The 22,958-nt window shown below is 40.4% G+C and overlaps 1 protein-coding gene across 5 annotated transcripts in view; it reads right to left on the bottom strand.

Moving 5' to 3' along the window:
- Positions 1-22,958, bottom strand: part of AKT1 (AKT serine/threonine kinase 1) — a 74,914-nt gene that overhangs the window by 47,092 nt on the left and 4,864 nt on the right. For 3 of the 5 annotated variants that reach the window (XM_069783308.1, XM_069783306.1, XM_069783307.1), the window contains exon 2: positions 20,166-20,342. In XM_069783308.1, the coding sequence (XP_069639409.1) occupies positions 20,166-20,211 (46 nt within the window). In that variant the 5' untranslated portion in view covers positions 20,212-20,342. Of the gene's footprint in view, positions 1-3,124; positions 3,144-20,165; positions 20,343-22,406; positions 22,483-22,958 lie in introns of those variants that run through there. The other 2 variants (XM_069783309.1, XM_069783310.1) reach the window with 2 other exon arrangements.

Here is a 22,958-nt window from a genome sequence, read left to right as displayed (position 1 = left end):
CAGGCCAAATTGCTATTTCCATAAAGATATATGTCTGATATTGACAGGAGTTCTACGAAAAATTCCTGATGACCTGCAGGGATTCTTGTACTTAACCCAAAGGCAAAATTTACAGTAATTTATCATACAAGAATGAACTGCTCTGCAGATCAGGGCTCCTGTTCCATTCTGCAGTCAGAATTTCTACCAAACGGAGGTGTATGGGGGGGGGTGGGGGGGTGATGGTAATTAAATAGCTTCATTTGCAGTCCTCAATTCTTTGCACCTAATTCATGACAGCACACAGGATGGAGAGAAAGGTAGTTATAGCACCCTATACACTTTGCATTTCATTGGGTATGCTTCCCTGTCTTAGTCTTTAAAAAGGAAACTGTAAACAGTAAGCTGCAAAAAGATTGATGATGAAACAGCAAAAGACAGACAGGGGTGAGGGAAATAAAAGGAATTAAAAAAATGGGGTTTAGCATTACAAACATCAAAGACTTTTAAAAATAAGAGATCCAGCCATATTTTCCCCCTTCTTTTGTACTGAAGTTTAATAAACATTTTCTCCAAGTTACCAATTTTGAGAAAATCGCTGGATAAACACTTGTGTTAACCCAGTTACATGGCTCAGTGCCAAATGTAATGCCAAACTTCCCAGTTGCAAAACGAGCTGTTTTTACACACCAAAGTAACCACGCAGCAGGCCTGCCGAGCCTGAAGACAGCTGACAGAGATGACTGTTGCTGTCCCCCCATTGCACCGACATCCATCCAAATACCAACATCTGCTGTGCTACAATTTACTTTTTACACAACATTTAGCAAAACAGTGCCTCTGACTGCAACATCATTAAGGAAGTAACAACAAATAAATCGCAAAGTCCCATCAGACAATTGTAAAATTAAAGCATAGTTTGTCTTGCATACAGTGAGCTTTAGTTCAGACGTATTGGACTTCAGAAATAATAAGCATTAGAATCTGTATTCTTTTATTAAACACACAAGACAAAATTCTGTAAACCATGACAGGCGTAATCCATCATTACAGTGAAAATTAGCGTTTTGAGGATATTGACTTGACTCAATAGGCAGAGAAGCAGATGCCTGCGAGGCAGCCTGGCCTAGCCAGTACTGTCGCACCAACCCAGACTACTAACAGGATTACACTGTGCCTGGAAGCCTAAGAAGCGCACTCTCAATTCGGGGCCTGCTCCTTTTCAAACACCCAGAGTGCATATTTGTGCTTACGAAGTAAGGAATTAATGTGCCTAAAAACTAAAGCGCCCTTTGCTCTAAAAGCAGGACAAAGCACAGGGGCCAAGGCAATCGGATGCCACCCCACAAAGGTGAGGTGGCAAGGCAGGCTCCGGGAGTCTCGTTCCAAATTCATAGCCTGGAGGCTCAAACTGGGATTTAGGCTCCTAAGTGAAAGCCAGGTTTGGTCAGTGGTTCCACTGTACTGCCCAACATGTTTCACGTCACAGAAGTCCCCACATAATCTGGTGTCCTCCAATTAGCTGTCCTTCACACCTGCGTCACCCGGGGTGCTGCAAGTCAAAATGGGGCAGCGCTGCCACCCTGACACTGCCACCGGGCTTGGGCTTTCATCGGTACACATGTAAGAGATGAGATAGAAAGGAGAATTTTAATCTTTAAAGCTGTGACCAGTTTTCAAAACCAATTCTTTCTTCCTCCTGTCCTGAAGTAATTCTATGAATGCAAAAGTAAGAAAAAAAAATTCTCACTTTCTTTTGAAAAGCAGATAGCGAATGAAAAGTTTCATCAAGAAACAGCTTGAATTCTGTTAGGCATCAATTAAGGGCTTTCCCTCAACCTTTCTGCTCCTCATCACCACCTTTAACACAACCTAAAAATTGCTGAAGTTACAAAAAGTGACTTTTTTTGTGGGAACACTCCCCCAACATCTCCAGACAGTGTGTCTGTCAGGAACAAACAACATACCCAACACTCAGCTCAAGATACAAGAACTTGGCAGGCTGTATCTCAAAGCAGTTTCACCAAAACAATACTGTTTCCCTCAATCCCTATCAGCGTAATAGTGGAAGACAATATTTCAGATAACATTGGCAGCAAACATTTTGGTAAGTTCAGTGGACATTCTTTATCCAATTCACAGATAAAAACAGTCAACATCCATGGCTAGATTAACAAGAGCGCTTCATTAGTTTTGTGCTTAATTCATGCTAAAGTCAAGGGGTTAGGCACTTAAATACTTCTGGGGGTTTTCGCCAATGTTGATTTGTGTCAGACTTTATGTCTATATATATATATATATATATATATATGACCATCATGGGACACAGGAGAAGCCGTGCAAAGCACAACCTATGCTTATATCCTCTCCCAAGCAGGGATATAGAGGACAGTCTTCTCCGTGCTAGCTACTACGTGTTTGCACAACAGGAGTCAAGGTCCATCGGAAACTTATCTGAAGAGTTACTCCTGCGCAAACTTTAGGTTCAACCTCTGAGTTCAGAACTGAAACACTGTTTGTCCATTTATCCCCTGGCACGGTTGGCTTTTTGTCAGACAGATGTATGCCACATGCAAGTTATTTCCCAACCTCTCTGCTCCACCTCCCTCCGCGCACTCTGCACACACTCTGACCCCTCAGCAAATGTTGTAAGAGAGGAGGAAGTGTTTCTGACAGTTTGCATACTCTTCACAACAATTTTATTGTGGGGTATAAATGTCCTCTCCTGCCCCCCAATCCTCCTTGTAAGGAGACAAAGCAAAACAAACAAAAAATCCACCACTTCCCAAACAACTGAATGCCCTAAACCCAGCAGCAGGAAAGGGGAGGGAAGGGGTGGAGAGGAAAGGACAGAGAGGATGGATTACACTGAAGTTATTTTTGTCCTGTTCAAGTGGATGGGCAGAGGCAACTAAATATAGAATTTATCAAAGCAGGTGAACAAGGAAGATGACATGAGCCACATGTTTCAAGGAGCAAGCAATAAACGAAGTACACTCCTACCTCCTGGCCCAAAAAGCTCCCAAAAAACACACCTCAATTTGCATGAGTGAGATTTGATTGAACAAATATTCAACTCACCACAGCCTTCCCTTTGGACATGTGACAATGTAAATGTTAAGCAGATAGGTTTCCTGTCTCTTACCTGCTTGTACTATATATAAACACGTACTACGAAGTCCATGTTAAAACGGAAAGAGGTTTACACTCTTCTGTGGTGTCTTGGACAGAAATTCTTCTGAAGAAAGTATGTTTGCATGTACAGCTGGGTAATAAAGCACCACTTGAAATCAAACATTAAGGAATGTTATGTTGTCAGTGGCAACACAAAGGATGTGGTTTCTATGAAATTTAACCAGTTATGTCAAGGACAATTGCTTTCTTCTGGTCAGACTGCAGCCCATGGCTTGCTCAGAGTAACTGCTACAGTAGTTTGAATTTCACAAGTGAAAATCCATTCATACATAATTTTAACTCCTTCCAGGGTCTGAGTGAGCCTGTGAAATGCACTGGGTGGCTGTTGCCAGAAGCATGTACTCCATTCAGTCACTGTGAGCAGCCCACGCTGGCAAACACACGAGTAGCAAGTCTCACCCAGGCTCTTCAGCTCTCAGAGCCTGCAGCCAAGGATGCAAACAATAGTATTTAGCAAGGATGTTAAGTGCTTTGCTGGTATGCATGTAGTAGTGAGCAAGGAAACATTCAGAGAAAAGACATGGCACCAGTCAAACCCTGACATCAGTGGAAGCCACACTCACATCAGTGCTGTAACCTACCACTGGCCTTAAAGAACAGAAAGCTTTTATGCAGAACATTTCCCTTCTATCTGTGCTCCCAGTTACCACAGTATCCAAGAGCCCCACAGCCTGAGATGCATTTGTCCTCACAACATCCCTGTCAAGTAGGGAAGTTCCGTTATCACCATTTTACAGATAGGGAACCAGGGCACAGAGAGATAAAAATAACCTTATCTGAGATGATCATATAGGAGGAAGTTTGTGGCAGAGCAGGGGAGGACTGGCTTCGATTCTCGGTTCCAGGATGGTACTCTAATACACCAGCCACCTCTTAAGCTTCTAGATGCTCTGCCTTCAGTTTGACCAACCTACCTATCTCCCCTGGGCAACACGGAATGGGGAATGCCTATGACTTTTATTAACAGCATTTCCAGCCAAGCAAAAATGGAAGAGGGTATCAAATGCAGGCATTGTTTGCATTCAGAAGTCCAAATCTGAACAAAGACAACAATTTCCAAAATAGTCAGCACTATCCTGGTATTATGGGAAAAGGAAGGAAGAAACATCAAGTTTTCAAAGTAGAAAAATTAAAAAAAAAAAATCCACGGCAGCTCATAAGTACAATTTTAAAATAATTAATAAAAGTTTTAATAGGAAGCTGGTATTAGACACGCATCCTTCAAGAACCTCCCCGTTCTGGAGATTTGAGGTTATAAAACAGTAAGAAATAAAAAAATCCCTTTGGAACTACAGCTATCTCATTTCAGACGCAGATCTAAACACAGATCTGATGTAGTTCCATATGGAGACCTTGGCTCCAAACTTCACACAACAATCTTGTCTCAGATAAAACAAATTCCAGAGTCTGGAGACTGATCAAGGTTTCCCATTTCTGGCTGAGCCAGACTTCAACCCTGCCCTTGAAGGCTCTCTTTTCTAAGTGAAATGGCACATCAGGTCCAAAATTTACTCTGTCCTTTGGAACTCCAGTTTCAGCCATCCAGAGCACCAGTAGTGAAATAAGCTTCTACAACTTAAGGGCATTCATAAAGCAGCATTTCATGTCACCTATTTGAGGTGACTATTATCCTGGAACAAACAGCATAGATCCATCACCCCATGGATCACCTCATTTATCGAGTCTGACTCCAAAAGGCGGCTGCTCATAACAGCCAAAGGACGATAGACCACCACTAAACCATCACAAATAGGCCTTGATGAAGGACACTGTCACTATACTGATTGGGACAAAGGAAGAAATTTGTGAGTTGATACTAGCTGAGGGCACCAGATCAGCCATGCTCAGCTTCCAGGTTGCCTCTGCTATCAGTAGACTATCTTGTTAATCACTGCTGATAAGCTGGACCTTATTGCTCAGGTCTCTACTTTTATAACAAGCTGTTGCTGTAAACTTCAGCCACCAGTAACTCAACGTGAATCTAAAGCACACCTCCTCTGCCATGGTCAGAGTCTCAAGGAGCTGCAGCCAACCAGCTATTGCTGAAGGTGACCATCAAAGCACCTAATTCAACTTCCATCAGTGACATAAAATAACTGAAGCCTTGCTTGGAAAGGACCAGAAAGGACAGAGCCAGTCCCACCACACATCCTGCTACCCCTATTTCTCCCCCTTCTTTTACACCAGGACTACAAAAGGGTGAAAGAAAAAGGCTGGGATGAGGTTAGAAACATTTCTACTTTCCGACAGCAAGCCTCACTGCAACAACAGCCAACCAAACAAGCAAAAGAAAGCAAGCTCCCAGCAGTTTCACAGCTACATAGCAATCTTAGTAAACCAGGAATTCTAGTAATTAAAGCAGAGAGCAACTTTTGGTTCCAAAGCACGGACCCAGAACACTAACAACAAGTAGTAAATTAGCAAGGTTTGTTATTATTCCATGTTTTGAACCCTTTACTTGGAAAATCCCAAGTTCTCTATTTGAACAGATCAGCCAACACTAAAAAATGAAAAGGCCTGTTGACAACAGAGGAACTGCTACTTATCTTCTGTTTCACAGCCATCACAAGGAATATCAAAACTAAAACCAAGCACCTCTACCAATGGGGTTGTTATTCTCCTTCAAAATCAGGCTGGGCTTTGCATGAGATTCCCAATATCAAACCGGTCAAGAAACACAAAATCACAGAATACTTTATGTTGAAAGAAGCCATTAGAGGTGATCTGGTCTAATTGTCCACTCAAAGCAGGGCCATACAAAACACTATAAAATAAATCCTAACACTTATTAGTACATGTAGGTAATTGAGGAGAATTATAAAAACACAATGGCAAAAAATAGAATGAATGCAACTTTATCAAACTGCAACTTTCAAATCAAATTTGAGGAACAAAACCTCAAGTCTGCTTGGCCATGTGCCCTCATTTTTCACCTTGCCTCCAGTAACTGGTTTGATGATTTTAACAGTCAGCAGAAAGACAATTATCAATAAACATTGTGTGTGTACTGGGCATAAAAAGGAGAAATGAATTCTGTGTTCCTCTATGTTTTATTTCACCACATGAAAGATGAAAGATACAGCACAGGATTGTACACGGTCAAAAAGGTATGCACAGTCTCTGAAGCATGAACATGTACCTACAACCACACATCCTGTTGTGTGTCATTCCACTTCTAAAATGGTGCCTAAAAAGAGAAAAGTCTCCAGAAACATGAGGTTTTGCCATAAGCACACCCAGTCTAGTTGTGGGAGTAAACAAACCTCTCCAAGACACCAACAAGAGCTGTTGTAAAGTAGCCCATTCCTAGTAGCCTGGAGCAGGTGCTAAGAAGAAAGCTTTCCTCTGGCCACGTGGAGGAGGATTCCTTAAAATGGGAAGAAAACTTCATATATACTGGTTTTTGCACATTCCTGCCAGTAACCTGTCAGAGGATTAACACAAAAAAAAAACCCAAAACAACCACAAAAAAATCCACAAAAAACAACCCTTAAAAATGCATAAAACTTATCACAGTAAATCCGATCTTACCCCCCCATTTTAGATACAGCTTTCTGTAACATAATGATTTGTATTACTGCAGTACACTGCAACTTCAGATACACATCTGGAGCTGAGCCACCTGCTGTACAAATAAAACAATGAGACAGTCCCTGTTCTGCAGAGTTTATTTGTCACAGGACAGGGACAACGGAAGGCCGGGCAGATAGACACACAAAAAAAGGGGGACCAATACTGGGCATCGCAGTGAACAGCAGTCTCAGTACACATGCACTGCAAGTTCATCAAGGCCTTTTATAAGCAACACAAGGAGCGAGAGCTTTTAAAGAGGATAATAAAGCAGTACTGCAGCTGTTTACAGGAACCAGTTCCCAAGTGTGAAAGGGTAGCATAAGAGAATGCACAGAGTGCTTGCTTGCCCCCATGTTGTAGTCACAGTATAGAGACATGCTAGGCTAACTGGAGGCAGAAGTTAACATCTTAATAGCAAATTAGAGATGGTAAAAATAGGTATGAAAAGCAAAAGCAGATGGTTTTGCAGCTCAATGCAAGAGGAACTAGTAGATAGCAACAAAGCAGCAGCTCAAAGAACGAGCTCGGCCCTGTTCAGAGCAGCGCTCTGAATGGAACAAGGTTACATGCCAAGCATACAAAGATGCAAGATGATGCAAACCTTAGAAAAGTATATCCCCCCCCCCCCCCCCATGTTTTGCTTTTGTTTTCTATTTTCATGAATAACAGTATACTCCAACAACTACAGCAGCTTTGAAAATATCAACTACTTTGAAGATCAAAAAATACAGTCTCTGCAATCTGGTTATATTTGCTTTAGAGCTGAGACAAGTCACTATTTCAGAAAGAAATCTGGCCACCTGCTGCTCTAAGCAGAGAAGGCAGTATACATGTAAAATCATGCTTTTCTCCGAAATAACAACTGATATTACCCAGGAAACACAGACTAGACTGGGAAAAAATGCATTAACTCCAAATGGCACAGTTATGCTGAACTGAATTGTACATGGCTGGCTAGTAGCCTTCACTCAGTTGTCACAGGTTTGCTCATCTTAAAATCATTTTATGTTATTCCCGATGAACAATCTAGTACAGCCACTTTAGACCTCTGGCTTACTTTCAAGTCAGAGGGTAGATACCAGTAAGGCTGGGGCATCCCAATAACTCAGGCGTTAAAAAAAAAAAGCTATAGCAGTTATTATGGAAGGATGAAACACCTGCAGTACAAAAGGTTCCTACTGCAGCAAGAACAGCATATTCTAACCCAATAAAAGCAATCACCAAGTCCAGTCCTAGAGCTCGCTTGGGATCAGATCAATCTACGCCCATGACAAGGTGTAAGTTTTAAGCAACTGCTCTTAATGCAGCTGAGCCACCACGGCTGAAGAGAAGAAGCTGCTCCACTGCATCTGTCTTTAACAGGTCTGTCCACTATGTGCAAAATGTAAGGCCAGATTTGGCTGCTACATCTTTGCAAGCCCACTGCGTAAAGGGGGAGAATTAACCCACCTTGTAAAGGCAACAGTCCAGAGGAAAAATGCCTCGTTTTACCTGAATGTGCTGAACCTGGCAAGCACTGACAGTCAGGGAACACACAGAACCCTTTAAAAATACACAACATCGTTTATTACACTGGGACAGTACTTCGTGTTGCACAATCCAAGCTTTTGTTTCGAGCAAGAAAATGTTTTCTAAATATTTTGTCACCATGACAGTCTAGCCTTGGACTCGAATTCTGCCCTTGGTTACTCAAGAAAACCCCTGTGAAGTCAACTGTGTTGTACAGCTTGTCGCCGAGTGCCGGGCTGCCGGGAAGGCTCACCTGGCAGTGCAGCTACCGGCGTCCTCTCGGCGCTCTGTAGGGCCCTCTCACCCCAAGCTATTTTGCCCACTCACAAACTAAAACATTCAACATAAGATCCACGTAAAGAAACAACAACGAATGTAAGAGGAAGACTGTTTTGCAACTAAGAAATACTAAACATCTCCCTGACAGGTTCAGCTTTATCCGAGGAATACAGGCAAAACAAAAACCATTCCCAAGATAGCAGAATGAAATATTTTAAATACATGGAGAAAGAGAGACATAGAAAAACATCCCAGCTTTGAGGGCCCTCTTCCAAGTAAAAACATTTCTTTCAGGGACATTAATTTGGCAAACTAAATCTGAGCAGATACAGCCTAAGTCCACAGCACAGCCCCGAACAAGCAGTGGAGAATTTCTGTATGACTCAGGAAGCCCAAGGAAGACTTCTGCAGAACAAGATTAACAAGGTGTTTATATACAACCAACAGTGTCATGTGAACGGGCAGTTTAGTTTGTTAAATGAATGTTTGCATTGTCATTTAAAAAAAAAAAAAAATAAAACAACACCCTCCATTCCACACTTACAAGTTTCCAACATTAAAAACATAGCAGGGGAAGGAAGTACTCCAGCAGCCAAAATTTACAAATTCTTACCATAACTTTGGCACAGTAAACTTCTCCAGTGTCACAAAGGCCTATTCTTCAGGGGGCTTGGTTGCCTTTTTTTTTTCAGAAGGACTAATCCACATGTGAAGGCTATTAAAGAACACACAAAATGCCAACAGAAGCATAAACATGCACACTTTTTGTGCATGCATGTGTGTTTTCAAAGTTTTATCTGTCTTTCCTTACACAGAAGGATACCTAGGAACAGCCTGGAGGCAGGTATTTCTGCTTTCTCTCTTTTTACTAAGTGAAGCTCAGTAAGGTTTTTCCCTCCCCCCCCCAAAAATGACAATGCTATTTTATTTTAATTCATTCAAATTGGTGACAGAGATTCATTCTCATGAGTTGCATTCAGCAGCCAGGTTTCAAGAATTTAACAAAAAAAAAAAAAAAAAAGAAGATTTTAGTATGGGGAGGGGGTGTTTGCTTGTTTTACTAGAAAAGAAATTCCTAACAGTAACCTTTTAATTGTTTTAGAGGCACCTTACTAGAACCTCAAAGAAAATGCTAATACTCTAAGTTACACTCGGCATTTCTGCACTGCAAAAACAAATCCAAGCTCTGAAAGTCAGCACTTTTTCCTCTTATTATCTGAAGCTATATAAAAGCCCTAAGATAGATTTGAAAGAAATACAACAGAAAATCCTGCCTGATCTAAATACATAGAGCTAAATTTATCTTTCAGTTTTCGAAACACCGCTTAAGAGATTGAGCATTTAGAGTTCTATTCACTGGCTAGAAAAAAAGCCAAATGGTACATTTTAAAAAACTGACTTTGAAATATTGTTATGAGAACAGGGACAAGCTATGTAAACCCTAAAATTCTGTGGGTCTTTGTATTCACGATTATTGTCACAAACTAAAAGGCTCATATTCCCTACTAAGCAAACATTTACAATTAAATCCATTCTGCGCAAGGCATTTGCATTTTGAGATAGAACAGTCAGTTGTTCAGCTGCTGTGATTTAGATGGATTGGTTCATTATTGCTGCAGTTCGTTTTCAGCTACACTGTATAACAAAGGGGTGCCAATGTAGTCTTGAATGGCTTTAAAGCTAAGTATGCTGGTATTCTTCCATGATGATGTAATTTAACTATCTCCCCATCTCTCAGATCAAGATTATCTTGACTTTACAGGCTAAACTTCAGCAAAAACGACAGAAACAAGCTGTCACAATAGTGTTCAATAGGCAATATCTCTACAAGTCAGATGAAGGCTGTTGCTGGCAAGTTTGCAGTGATTTTCCATGTATGAAAAAGTAATTTTTCCTGAATTCTTATTTAGAAAAATACTTCTCTTATGCAAGTAACAAGGCAACTTCATCAGTTATATACCTTCAAATGTTCATGCTATAGTAAAAATGAATCTGTACCAGAAAAGACCTAGAACTACAATGGTCTCTGATGTGAAGAAAATTTCAAGTTGAAAAAGTCAACTACTATCCTACTCCTTCACTGTCTGAAACATATCACCAAAGGCAGCATTAGAGAAGCAAAACTATTTTTCTATTAACAACCACGTAAAAAGGCCAGACTTCTTTTTTAAAAAAATTATTGAAGAAAAAGCCATGATGATTGGCGGCATTTAACCTCCCAATCTAAAGCATGGTCTTCTTAATACACTGCCAGGGCAGCATAAAGAATGCTTACCACAGAATGACTTAATTACTGAATTTATAGTGACAAAGGATTCATATCCTATGTCCAGAAATCAATTTCCAACTATAAAACTACTTCGAAGCCCCACAACCAGCACTGCCACCATAGAGTATCACAACTAGATTCTAGTCTGCTCCATGCATAAACTTCAAGTGGAACAATAAACATATAATATAGCTAAACTTATTCAACTACACATTTAAGTCAAGTCTTGAATTAAGAAATAAATGCCTTCTCTTCTCTTGGTGTTCCCAAAATTTCATTTCTACTTAATGAGGCTAGGAGGGGAAGGATACAGCATGAGCAAAAGTTAAAAATTAAAAAACCAAACCCCCCAAAAATCTGCATTACAGAGAAAACACTTTCATTTAGTTAACTGACTGCTATTTATAAAAGGTTTACAGACCACAGACAGGCGCAGGGATATGCTTGACACACAAAAAAACACCAGTCCAGAAAATCCATGCCTGGAAGCCCCTGAAAAGCAACCAGCAAATAAAAGGTAGTATTCCCACTTTGCAGCTATGAAGAAGCCTGACAATAGATTTTGAACTGCTTAACAGGTTTGTTCAAGGGCATAACTTTTCACTGACACTCCAACTGTGAAGCTCCAACATAGGCAAGAACATACAAAATAGCGTGTACCCTTGTATTTCAGGGCATAAACCCAACTTGGTGCAAGTATCTTACACAGCAGTGTAACTACATCATTTTGAACAAGGCAGCATTACATTGTCAGCTGTAACATGGTATGTACAAAGGCTCATATGGGAACACAGCGTAAAAAATTTTAAATAAATGTTTTTTTCTCTTAAATCTTGAGATTTAGTTTAACTGGATTTTGATGGATGAAAAAGCAGTTCAAATATAGTTTCATTTGTATGTTTCTATTAGACATTAGACCTGTCAAGCCTCTTGCAGAAAACATGAAAGTTATTCTTTCATATCGCTTGCTTTCAGAAGCGTAATCAGGATGCACTTCTTGATCCCCAGATCCTTTGACAAAATTGCAGAAATAGTAGGGTATACTGCTAAGGCCAAGAGTTCAGAAAAATAAAAACGCACATTACAAATTATTCTAAATCCTCTATTTTCTGAGGTTTTTCTTTAAAAGTAATTAAACAGCTCTTTTTCTTCTCCTAAGTCTAAACTGTGAAGAAGGCACTCAGGTTACATTTTCCAGGTTTTTTCTACATCATGAAGATCAGCAAGCGCCTCTGCTTCAGAAAGAAAAAGGGGTAAAACTTTCAAAATCTTGTGACTTCTACAGCTGGGAACTGATTTATAAAGTCACCACAAATATAAGGGCTGCACTTAAAATTTGAGAATTAGGAGCGATTGCTGTAAGCAGCCCTCACCTGCATCAGCACCTGAAGTCCACTCAAGTAACACCAGTGTCAACCTCATGAGTTAGACTTTCATATCAGCATACTAATGCTTGTCTTGAAGACTCTGCTACAAAGACAGGCTGAGAGGGTTGGGGCTGTTCAGCCTGCAGAAGAGAAGGATCCAGGGAGACCTTACTGCGGCCTTTCTATGTATAACAGGGGCTTATAAGAAAGACTGACAGAGGCTATTTACCAGGGCCTATAGTGACAGGACACGGGGTAATGGTTTTAAACTATAGGAGAGTAGATTTAGACTACATATGTATAAGGAAGAAATTCTTTACTAAGAGCGTGGTGAAGCACTGGAAGAGGCTGCCTAGAGAAGTTACAGGTGCCTCATCATTGGAAGTGTTCAAGGTCAGGTTGGATGGGGCTTTGAGCAACCTGATGTAGTGAAAGATGTCCCTGCCCAGGGAAAGGGGGGTTGACTAGATGATCTTTAAAGGTCCCTCCCAACCCAACCCATTCTAAGACTGGAGCTCCCACCCAAAAGAGGTGTCTCCTATGAACGCCATGGTTCATGACCAACACAAAACCCACTTCTCTGGCATGCATGTTCTGTGGTCCTCATTAAGAGAACATTAGTAAAGCGCCAAGCAGAGGAGACTGATTTGAAAGCCCCGTAAATGATTCAGATGCTGCACTCAGCCTCAATATTAGCACAAAATACCACTGCAGTCATGCACAGAACCACTGACTCCAAAGTATATTTCTACATGCAGTTCATCAAAGGCCTGAGCTTTGGACAGCACTTCAAAACACGCTCTCCTTACTTGCCCAAGAGACTCAGGAAAACAGTAACTGACGTGCCCACAGTCTGTGATGATTGTTTACCTCTGCTGTCCTCAAATACGACCATGCACTTTTGAATAAATTGACAAATTTCACAATATTGTTTGACCAGCTATCTTTTTCACATTTTTGGCTCAACTTGAAGAGGTGAGAGAATAATCCCAGAGTTCCGTAACATGTTTTCCAACTGCACTCGAAGTCGGTCTTATTTCCCCCTTTCAGTTGCAGTAAATATTTCTCACAGAAGCACAGTACTTCACACCTAATATGGTGCTATTCTTTCTCCATTCTTTTTCTTCCTCTTTCCTCACATAGTTTCCTGGTTTTTGTTCCCCCATTAAGAGGCACATTGTACCTGCAACATAATACATCTGAAAATAAAATAATCCCTCCTCTGTCTTCCCCCCATGAGAAATTACTTTTTAAATAAGATTTAACCCATTTTTTTTCTTAGTAAATCAATTACTTCAATATGTAAAAGGGGAAAAAAACCACAAGGCTGACAGTTGTTTGGTTTTTTACAATGCTCTATCTTTTAAAATGCATCCAAACTAACTGTTCAAACGTTCAGCAAATCCCTCTTTCCAATACATACTAAGGCTTGTCTCCTGAATGAGTCTGAGACCAACCACCACACTAATTTTTAAGAGCATTATTAGTAACATAAAAAGTGGATAAAAAAAGATACACTACATGTCACCATGTACTGCTCTAGGAGCATCCAAGTCCTCACCAGCTTTTTCAGATGGTAAAGTCTAGGACTAAGAGTAGTAACACAGAGCAAGTTTAGGCAGGGGAAGCTGCAGGCACAGGCAAGGAGTGCAACTGAGGGGGCTTAGGCAGGGGGAGCTCCAGGAGGGAATGTTGGAAGGGAAGGAACCTTCTGGCATCCACAAAGGGGCTGCAGGGGAAGACATTTTGAAGTGAGGACAAGGTACCAAATTTAAAACGCATGGCACAGCACCTTGCCTAAAACCACTCCTGCAAGAACAACGAGCAAACTTTACTCTCTTGCTCTCTCTTTACCTCAAAATAGCATACTCACTTAGCACTTCTTCCTTCCTAAATCCAAACCTGATGACTTCTTAATATGCCTACTGAGAGAAAAAAAGAACAGAAAACCACACGTGGAGAACTTCCCCACCACCACCACAGGCCTACCTTTTCCTTCTTGAAAACGAAGGAACCATGAAAAAGAGGATCAAAGCCAACGCAGGCAGTTTCTGCATGATCCACTGTATCAAGCATTCCCAGGCTCACTTTAACAGGGCTTGCAACGTCCTAGATCCCTCATTCTCAAATCTCTTTTAATGACAAGTAACAGTAATTTATGATGCTACCCCACTCTTAGAGATAAAATTGAGACCTAGTTTGTTTCGCTTCAGATGTACAATAAAACAGAATATGAAAGTAAACTTCTAGGACTGACATAAATAACGTGGGCATCAACATCTGAGCTCTTCCTCTTTGCCATTCAAAGCGAGAGCGTCACTTGCACATCGCATGTAAGTTCCAGGCAGTCAGTTTACAAACACAGAGAAAAACATCTAACCTAGCATGTCATCTCTAAAGAACTGAAAGTATTTTGCAAAAAAGGTGGGGGAAAATGTTGGAACAACAACTTTTTTGGAGTAATTTTTACTGAAAAAAGAAACATTTGGACTTCACCCTGCAAAAATGTGAAGCTGTGGCTGAAGAAAGCCTTTTCTAAAAGGACACTGGAAAGTAACAAAGATGGTCAAAGACTTAAGTAGTCCGCTCAGTGGAAGGAAGATGAGCAATCTCCAGGCTATGCTAGCTCTTTCAAAGATGTAATACAGTATAGTTACACTGTACTAGGTAATTCTCAGCATCTGACTTCCCTGTCATCCAAAGCAGACTTTTTACAGTACACTGGATCCAACCCTGCTTCCTATGATCTCTCCACAAATAATTCCATCAGATGAGATTTACCCTCCAAAAGTCTAGCTGACTAGCCATTATCAGCTCATATTTCTCCAGATGTTTTGTGATCTCATCCTTTCTTAATGTCTCTAGCATCTTGCCTACCATCAAGGACAGATTTATTGGTCGACGATTTCCTGGTTCCTCCCCAATCCCCTTTTCCCAGAACAGTGCAAGCAAAATGAAAGCAACCAAGACCTAGCATTGCAAAACTATTGCCCCTTGTGTTGAAAAAGAGACACAAAAGAAAAACCACAAATTGACACAGTTTATCTTTTGGTTCCAATAAGAACAACGATTTCCCTATAAACCCAACCCTTCAGCTCTGGAAGTAACATCAGCTTCTTTCTGTCTGTTACAAACTTCCCCCTCTCTGTTCTTTGTTCAGCCCCTATCTTGTTTCTTACCTTTCCTCTTCCCCTCAGTTTTTCCTCTGAAGCAGCTGTGCCCTCTATAGCTGGCATCTTCAGAGTTCAGATGTGTCTTAGGATCCCTTGTATCAAGTGCCACAGCCACTCCTTTGAAACACCATGAAAGACAGACGATCCTTGAACTAATCTGAACCTTGAAGATTCTGGCTACACAGGTCATCAAGAAAGCGCACTGCTACATCCCAGGGACAGACAGAAGCCAAGGTAAAAAATAAAACACACACACACACATATATATACAAAAAGAGGTAGGGAACACAGTGAGAACAGAAAAGAGAGAAGAAAGAAGAGGTGAAGAAAAACAGTGACACAAGAGACCCACTGGCTTAAAGAAAAAAAAAGTTAACTTCTGGTCATACCTCGTAAGATCCTGTTTTGATTCATACTAAACAGAATACTGAAAGTATGAACCTGTGCTCAAAGTAACAAAGCTAAAGTTCACCATCAGAACTATTCTGCTAGAGAAAGTTAAAAGAGCAACAATCAGCATTTGATTCCTGGCTTGTATTTTACATATGGATTCTGCATTCATTTTATGCAAAGACAAATCACAATGGACTACTGGTTATTTATTAGGATATCTGTTATCACTCCATTTCATTACAGAAATAATTCTTTAACAACAACAACAAAAAATCAGTAGTATTTCCATAAGTGGAATAAGTATTTTTTGTGTAATTTCTTATTTAAGGACCTCTAGTAATTTTGATCAGCTTGGAAGGCAGACTCCCAACCACGCAAATAGTTTTACCTGCCTAAAGTCCACACAAACTGACATTTGGAGGACGTGTTCTAGCTTTCACGGTCAAAATTACTGTGTGGTGTTTATGTACTACTTAAAAACAAAAGCAAATGTAGCTCCACATTTGCTGCTAAACATTAATGAATACACAGGTCTCTCCTGCTGCTTATAATTGCTTCAGAGTTCTCAGAGTGAGAAATCGAGATTTCTATTTCCTTTTTTAAATGTCAGTGTACATTTTTCCCTCCCCCTCTTTCCCTGCCTCCAAAAGACTCCTTTTTCCATATGAGTTTATGCCCTAATAAGAAAACCGGACATACTAGGGAAGACAGAGATGACAGAGTATCAAAACGCACAATCCCCCTCTTTGTTAGCCTTGCAGAAAGACTTTAAAAAAAAAACAAAAAAACCAAAACACACAGGATGAAGACTGAAGACAATAGAAGGACCTTTATAAACAGGGAGCAGAGCAGAAAGATGCAAAAAATCCAATGAGACCTTTAAAATGGATCCGTAAAGTAAATAAAATACACTCAGGCATACCTCTTTTATCCAAAAAGTTACACGATACACAACCAAAATTAAGGGTACTCATGACATACATCCAGAAAACCTGCAATCTCAGAACTCAACAAGCAGCAATTTGGGCAGATAGTTTTCTCCTTCCCCCCTCATATTCAGTCACAACTATAGCACCTCTGCATCAACCCATTTCCCTCACCCTTTCCCACTGAACAAACCTTCAAAATAACACAACGAGTGACTATATATTCTGGACATACCCATACAATACACCAACCCCAAGTCTGAGTTTCTTCACGTTTTCTACATGTGTGCTGGAACACTTCAGCCACTCAGTCATGCAAAGAGCGTTTAGTATTTTAACTACCGTTTCCGTCTTCACACAAGAGTCTACCACCTCACTGTGATTAGAGTAACAGCACCAAGCACTGCCAACAGGGAAAAGGGGGGAAAAAAAAGTTCATTCATGAATTCTTCTATTTCTGCCTGGTTGAGGTTAGACATGTCATGGAGATGACTCTGGCCCCTGCACAAACATCTGCGCTACTGGAAGTAGAGCTTCCTTTAAGCGACCAACAGAACTGCCAAGAGCTCTCGGCCAGGCAGTGATGTTTAATTTCATTTCTCCATTTGTGTTTTTAATCTTGGAAACAAAAACAGAAATGTAAAGCATGCTGACAGAAGAAAACAACCCCACGATTCTAGAAAGCCCTGCTATTTCCCTGCCAGAACAAAACACCTGCTCCTGCTAATGACAGCTTTATGCTTATATACACCTGCCATCCAGAAGGGCTCCAGAGCACTTTGCAGCCTGATTTATACATACACAAATCATTAAAACCACCAAAATTAAGCCACTGCTGGGGTGAGATGTAGCAACTGTTTAACTACACACAGCCATGCTGTTCAACTGCTCAGGACATGAACTAAGAGACACCATATCCAACCAAAGCTATGCAGGAACGTTAGGTAGAGAGAACATCATTGCCCAATCTGCATTTCGGCCAGTCATTACTTAAAATATTTGCATGTGGAGGGCCCTAGAATCTTTAAAGAACACATGCAGTGCAACCTTCGGTTTTATAAATGATCCAAAAGACAAACAATATACATTTCCTATATCTAAAATCCTCCTTTAGCAGTCCCTCCCTGCAGTAATTACTGTTTATGCCTTAACTTCAGAAGCTCACAGTATCACACATCAGTTTTGGAAACATCCTGTGGTTGAAGCACTTGATCTTGCAGAGCCAGCAAACTGATAGGGTCTGGCAATAAGTGCAGATGATTTGAAAAAAAAAAAAAATCCTTTACAAAACACACACACCAGTGGATCAGTTCCCCCTAGAAGCATCCCCAGCCAAAAGAACTGAATCTGTCAACTGATCCCAAAACAGCTACAAAAACCAAGAGAGTAACGGAGCTGACACACTGGCAAGCTGAGGAGGAGAGATAGCACTGCTTTCTAAAACCCTCCTCACATGGACAACGCCAAATTAACAGTTGCAAAGTCAATGAAGTAGAATGAAATAGGTGTCACGGCACATACCAAGAAGGCAAAAAGGCATTGGGGAACAGGTTAAAAAGATTAGGAAACCTGGCATCCAAAAAACACCAAGAAATCTTTTAAGAGTTTGGGCGTTTGGGCACAAATTTGCAGTCTCAAATATGCAGAACATGCAGAGTAACATTTTGGAAACGGGAAAGTGTTCAGCAGATAATCTCATCATAATATTATCAGCAAACCATCAGATAGTAATCTGTTCCTCTAAGGCAATTTAAAAAAAAAAAAAAAAAAATCAGATCAGAGCATCTTTTACTAAGACCTCCTCCAGAGGTCTCCTTACTTGAAAGTAGCTTTATCATAATCATAGAAACAATGAAAATTCAATTCTCAAGAGTAAATATGGACAAGCTTGAAATACAACATGACTGTTCTAAAGTTTCAGACACATCTGTCTCTGAATCATCCTGACAATACAATTCCATTTTCATACTTTTTAAAATAAATATTTCTCCCCCAGATTTTTGTACAGTGCTCCTCAAAATAACAAAATAATTTTTTTACAGTTACAGGTAAGTACAGAAAGAATTGTAACAATAGACAGTTAAAAAACCCCTCAGCCTAAAAACATCATTTAAAACTAAAAACATATCTCTTTGATTTGAAGAGTTTCTAGATTAATAAATGGGAATAGGAAGCATAATTCTGTGTTTCTTTCTCCTATTTTATCCAAACACAGCATAATTCTCAAATAGTTTGTCAGAACAAGGTAGCCTGGGTACACCAGAATTATCAAAGAGTTATTTAAAATACTGAGTGGAAAGGCATTTCTTACTGAAATAAACCAGAACAACAACAACAACAACAAAAAAAAACAGAAAAAACTTTATCAAAACATTTTTACATCAAGCATCAGACAATTTGCTAAACTAAGCTGCATATCCAGCTGTTAGAAATACGTTTCCACCCTTTTAAAACACGGATTATCAACACGTTTTCTAAATTCTTCGAAATTTCTTATTGTTGCAGAAGTACCATCAGCCTTTATCAAGGTTATGATAACGTATTTCCATCTTCTTCCAAAAATAATTATGCTACACCTTTGCACCTTCAGGCAAGTTGTTGCAAACCCTCTAGAAAAATCCTGAGTCTGCAGAACCACGCGAGCTTCCCTACTGCTGGAGTACACAGATTCTGGTTTTGGTCCAAAAAAATGATGATATTATGGAAAGTACCTACACCGCTCTCTCCTTTCCAAGAAATGATAGTAGAATACAAAGAAACAGGTAAGTCAAGTAACTTATAGCAGCAATGCTGTTGTACTTGAAAACAAACAGCCTCCTACCCCCCAAAAAAAGAATAAACCCACTGTTTTGGGAATAAAACATTCAAGAATGCAAAAAGCGTAATGGTACACATGACTCTTATTTCAGTTTTGCCACCCAGTCAAGAATAAAGACTTTTTATAAAAATCAAGTATCATTAGTGGTACAACAGAAATGCACAGAGTGCACAAACTCAAGGCTATTCTTCCTGTCTAGGACACTGGTACCAAGTGCGGTTCGACCCAAACAAAATAGCACGTTCTGTAGCAAGACTCTGCAAGAGCACTGCATTGCTCGCAAAATACAGGCGTATTTTCCACCATTCACATGAAGATTCACCTCAAGACAATTTTATCTTCTAACACAGAAAGAAAAACTAGACTTACATATAAACTGAAACAATTTGCTGCAGTTTAACCTTTAACACTCTAAGTAGCATCTCCTCAGTTGCTATCTTTATCATAATTTTCAAAGCAGTTGACACAGTTGTCAGTGCACACACACGCACACGCACCCAGAGAAGACCCCTTACATGTGCGTTTTCTCAAACTTGAGAGAAAATCATGCACAGTCCTTATATGCTGTTTCCTATTAGAGTGAATGGGAAAATAATGGACTATTTGAAGATACGCTGCTGCTAAAGGACAGATCACCGCACGAGATAAAGTCAATCTACTGTCCTGAAGCAAAGAGACACTTACCTCGTTTGTGAAGCCACCCTTCCTTCACTATTGCTACTTCATTCATAATGGCAGGAATGTCTCTTGAAAAACCAGTTTATGCCAAAAGATCACTCTGTTGAAATTCCTGAACTCCCGCAGAAGGCTCCACAAAAGGGATGGGGGCTTTTTTTCCGTTTTTCTCCTTCTCAGCTATTTCTAAAAGGATCAAAAGAAGAGCGCACCATCATTTTGAAGCATGTCACATGTGTACAGTAAGGTATAGAACAGGGACTAGCTTTCATTGCTGGGTTGTTGGTTTGGGGTGTTTTTTTTTATTATTATTACAAATCCTGAATGACGGCTTAGCTCTTCACAAAGATTTTGACATCTTGGCGGGTAGAGGTGCCAAAATATGTGCTTGCTAAAGTCCTGCTTCTTCACCAAGCAGGTTGATCATGGGCAGATTCACAACATCACCAGACACTGTCTGGATTAGAGGTAGATGCAAGACATTGCCCAGTAGACCTCCATCTCTCCAACACCACCTCACTCTCAACAACGATATTTCCTGGTAAGACGACTTCCAGAAGCTCTTTTTGAAGGTTTCTTTACAGCCTGGTATAGCAGTCTATCAACTATCATCCTCGAGATAAACCTCTGACAGTCAAAATTCCCAATACTCTGCTTCTGATTTTCCTACCTTCAGCATCATCCCTGTTAATCCCACTCAGATCTCGACTCCCCAAAAAGTGTCTTCTCTACCTTCGATTTTCAAAACTCCTACCTCTCCTAGAGGTATACAGAGAATCTCAGGTAAGCTCACATACCTTTCTGTTATCCTAAATCAGCCCTTATAGCACCCTGATCAATTTTATTGCTCTTCCCTGCAGTTTGCTGCTGTCTTTCTCACAATGAAATACACCTAAGTAAAACTTAGGATTTTTACCCTTCTGCTTTATGAGATGAAGTCCCTATCTAAATAGCTCAAAACTGCCATATTGTATTGAAAATGTGTCTAGCTCATGGCTGACTACCACAGAAATGCTCTTCACATTTCTCTCCCTCATTGAAAGTAATCTCTTCCCAAATGCATTAGCTTTTATTATTTTTCTAAATTGAATCTGGTTATTTTTCCGCTTATGGTACAAATGTTCTCTGTTTGTTTTTCTTTAATGACTTCTGTGCTCTCCGAAGTGTCCATACTGCCATTCAATTCGGTATTACTTGGGTGATCAAAAAACGTAATTGGTGACAAATTCCCAGCAGTAACCAAGAAGTCTAATAAAACAAAACCCAGCAGCATTTGTAAACTGCCACCAAAGACCTGGCTTTTACTGGAGTCTGTCTCCAACCACAAAGATATCACATTCCCACCTAACAAATATACACCATCTCTGCATGCATTTGGCACGCGGGCATCAATTATCGCAGAGCATGCAGGTGATAGCCATCCATCAGAAACTAGATTAAAAAGCAACTAATTCCCCATAACTCACTAAGACACAACCCTGGATGGAAGAAACAGGTGGTCAAAATGAATCCAACCTAGAATTGAAACCCCAGCTGAGACAGAGGGCTCTGTACCGTACATCACCAGTGCTCTGAAATGGGCAGCCTTCAAAGCAAGGTCAAACTTGAACAAGTTCCATCACTGCCAGCAGAAACGGACTGGGAGAAACGAGGTCACTCTCCTGATCCTTTGCCTGTGAACTTTCACTGTTTATCACTATTCCTCAGCTTTTCCGGTAACACTTTATTTTCTAGTTTTTCCCCAGAAACAAGGCAGTGGGGTTTTTTTTCTACATTACAAATCTGCCATATCTCACTGGTTATAATTACCAACTCCAAGAAACAGACAAGACATTTGCCTGAGGGAGGGAAAACACAAAAAATTACATTGAACGAGTGACGTGTAAGAATTCCTTGATTTCACAAATAAATATGAGAATAGAGACCAGTAACCCAGAGCTGCCAGAGTTACCTTGGAACAAACCCCTTTAGCTCCAGAACAATTAGGACAGAACCTGACAAACACAGCAGGCTTTCATTCTCCTTTCAAAATTGCATGCACAATAGTCATGCGAGCTAGACTTACTTGTTGATGTCAAGAGGAGGCTAGACCTCATTTAGAGGCTTCATTTAAGCATCGAGCCATTTGCAAAGTGTTGAACAAAACCCCTAAGATTATCACAGCTTACGTCTGGAAATGCAACACCCAGCTGTGAAAGTTAACGCTTCTAATGTTGTGCTGTAACAGAACGCAGGAACTGTGCAACCTACCTCTGCATCTTGAATTCAGCGATGTAGCTGCAATGATCAATCAATATCCTTTTCAATAACCATACATAAAGAAGGAAGCTACGAGCCAAATTAGTCTGTAGAAAGGACAATCCTCTTATTAAAAGCAGAAAAAAGCACAAAGGCCCAAAATTCTGCAATCTGCAGCTAACTTACTGCAGGTTTTTCTGGGTTAATGCTTGCCAAGATTACCACTTTGCAGCCTCCTGCTCATCGGCTAAACTGTCATCTCGTAATCTGAATTTGAATGACAATACAGCCCAAAAAAGCAGTTCAACAAAGAAACCCAAAGTTCAGAGGAACTACTTTTTCTACTCTCTGTGGTGTCCAGAAAGTTTGGACTGCCTTTTCCCTACAATTTCTACCCACGAAACACTGCCCACTTGCTACTGCAGCCCTGCTATCAGGGATGCATCTTTATCTGCCCATCCGCTTCAAAGGGAGAGGGGTGGTGAAGGGAGTAGAAGAGGGTATTATAAAGGAGCCATGCACAGAAGATTGGGTAGCACAGCGCAACGAAGTGGGAAAACACTA

Source organism: Haliaeetus albicilla, chromosome 5 (genome assembly GCF_947461875.1).
Source record: "Haliaeetus albicilla chromosome 5, bHalAlb1.1, whole genome shotgun sequence".
Lineage (NCBI taxonomy): Eukaryota > Metazoa > Chordata > Aves > Accipitriformes > Accipitridae > Haliaeetus > Haliaeetus albicilla.
Note: the sequence above shows the minus strand (reverse complement) of the source record. Positions and strands in the feature narration are given on the sequence as shown.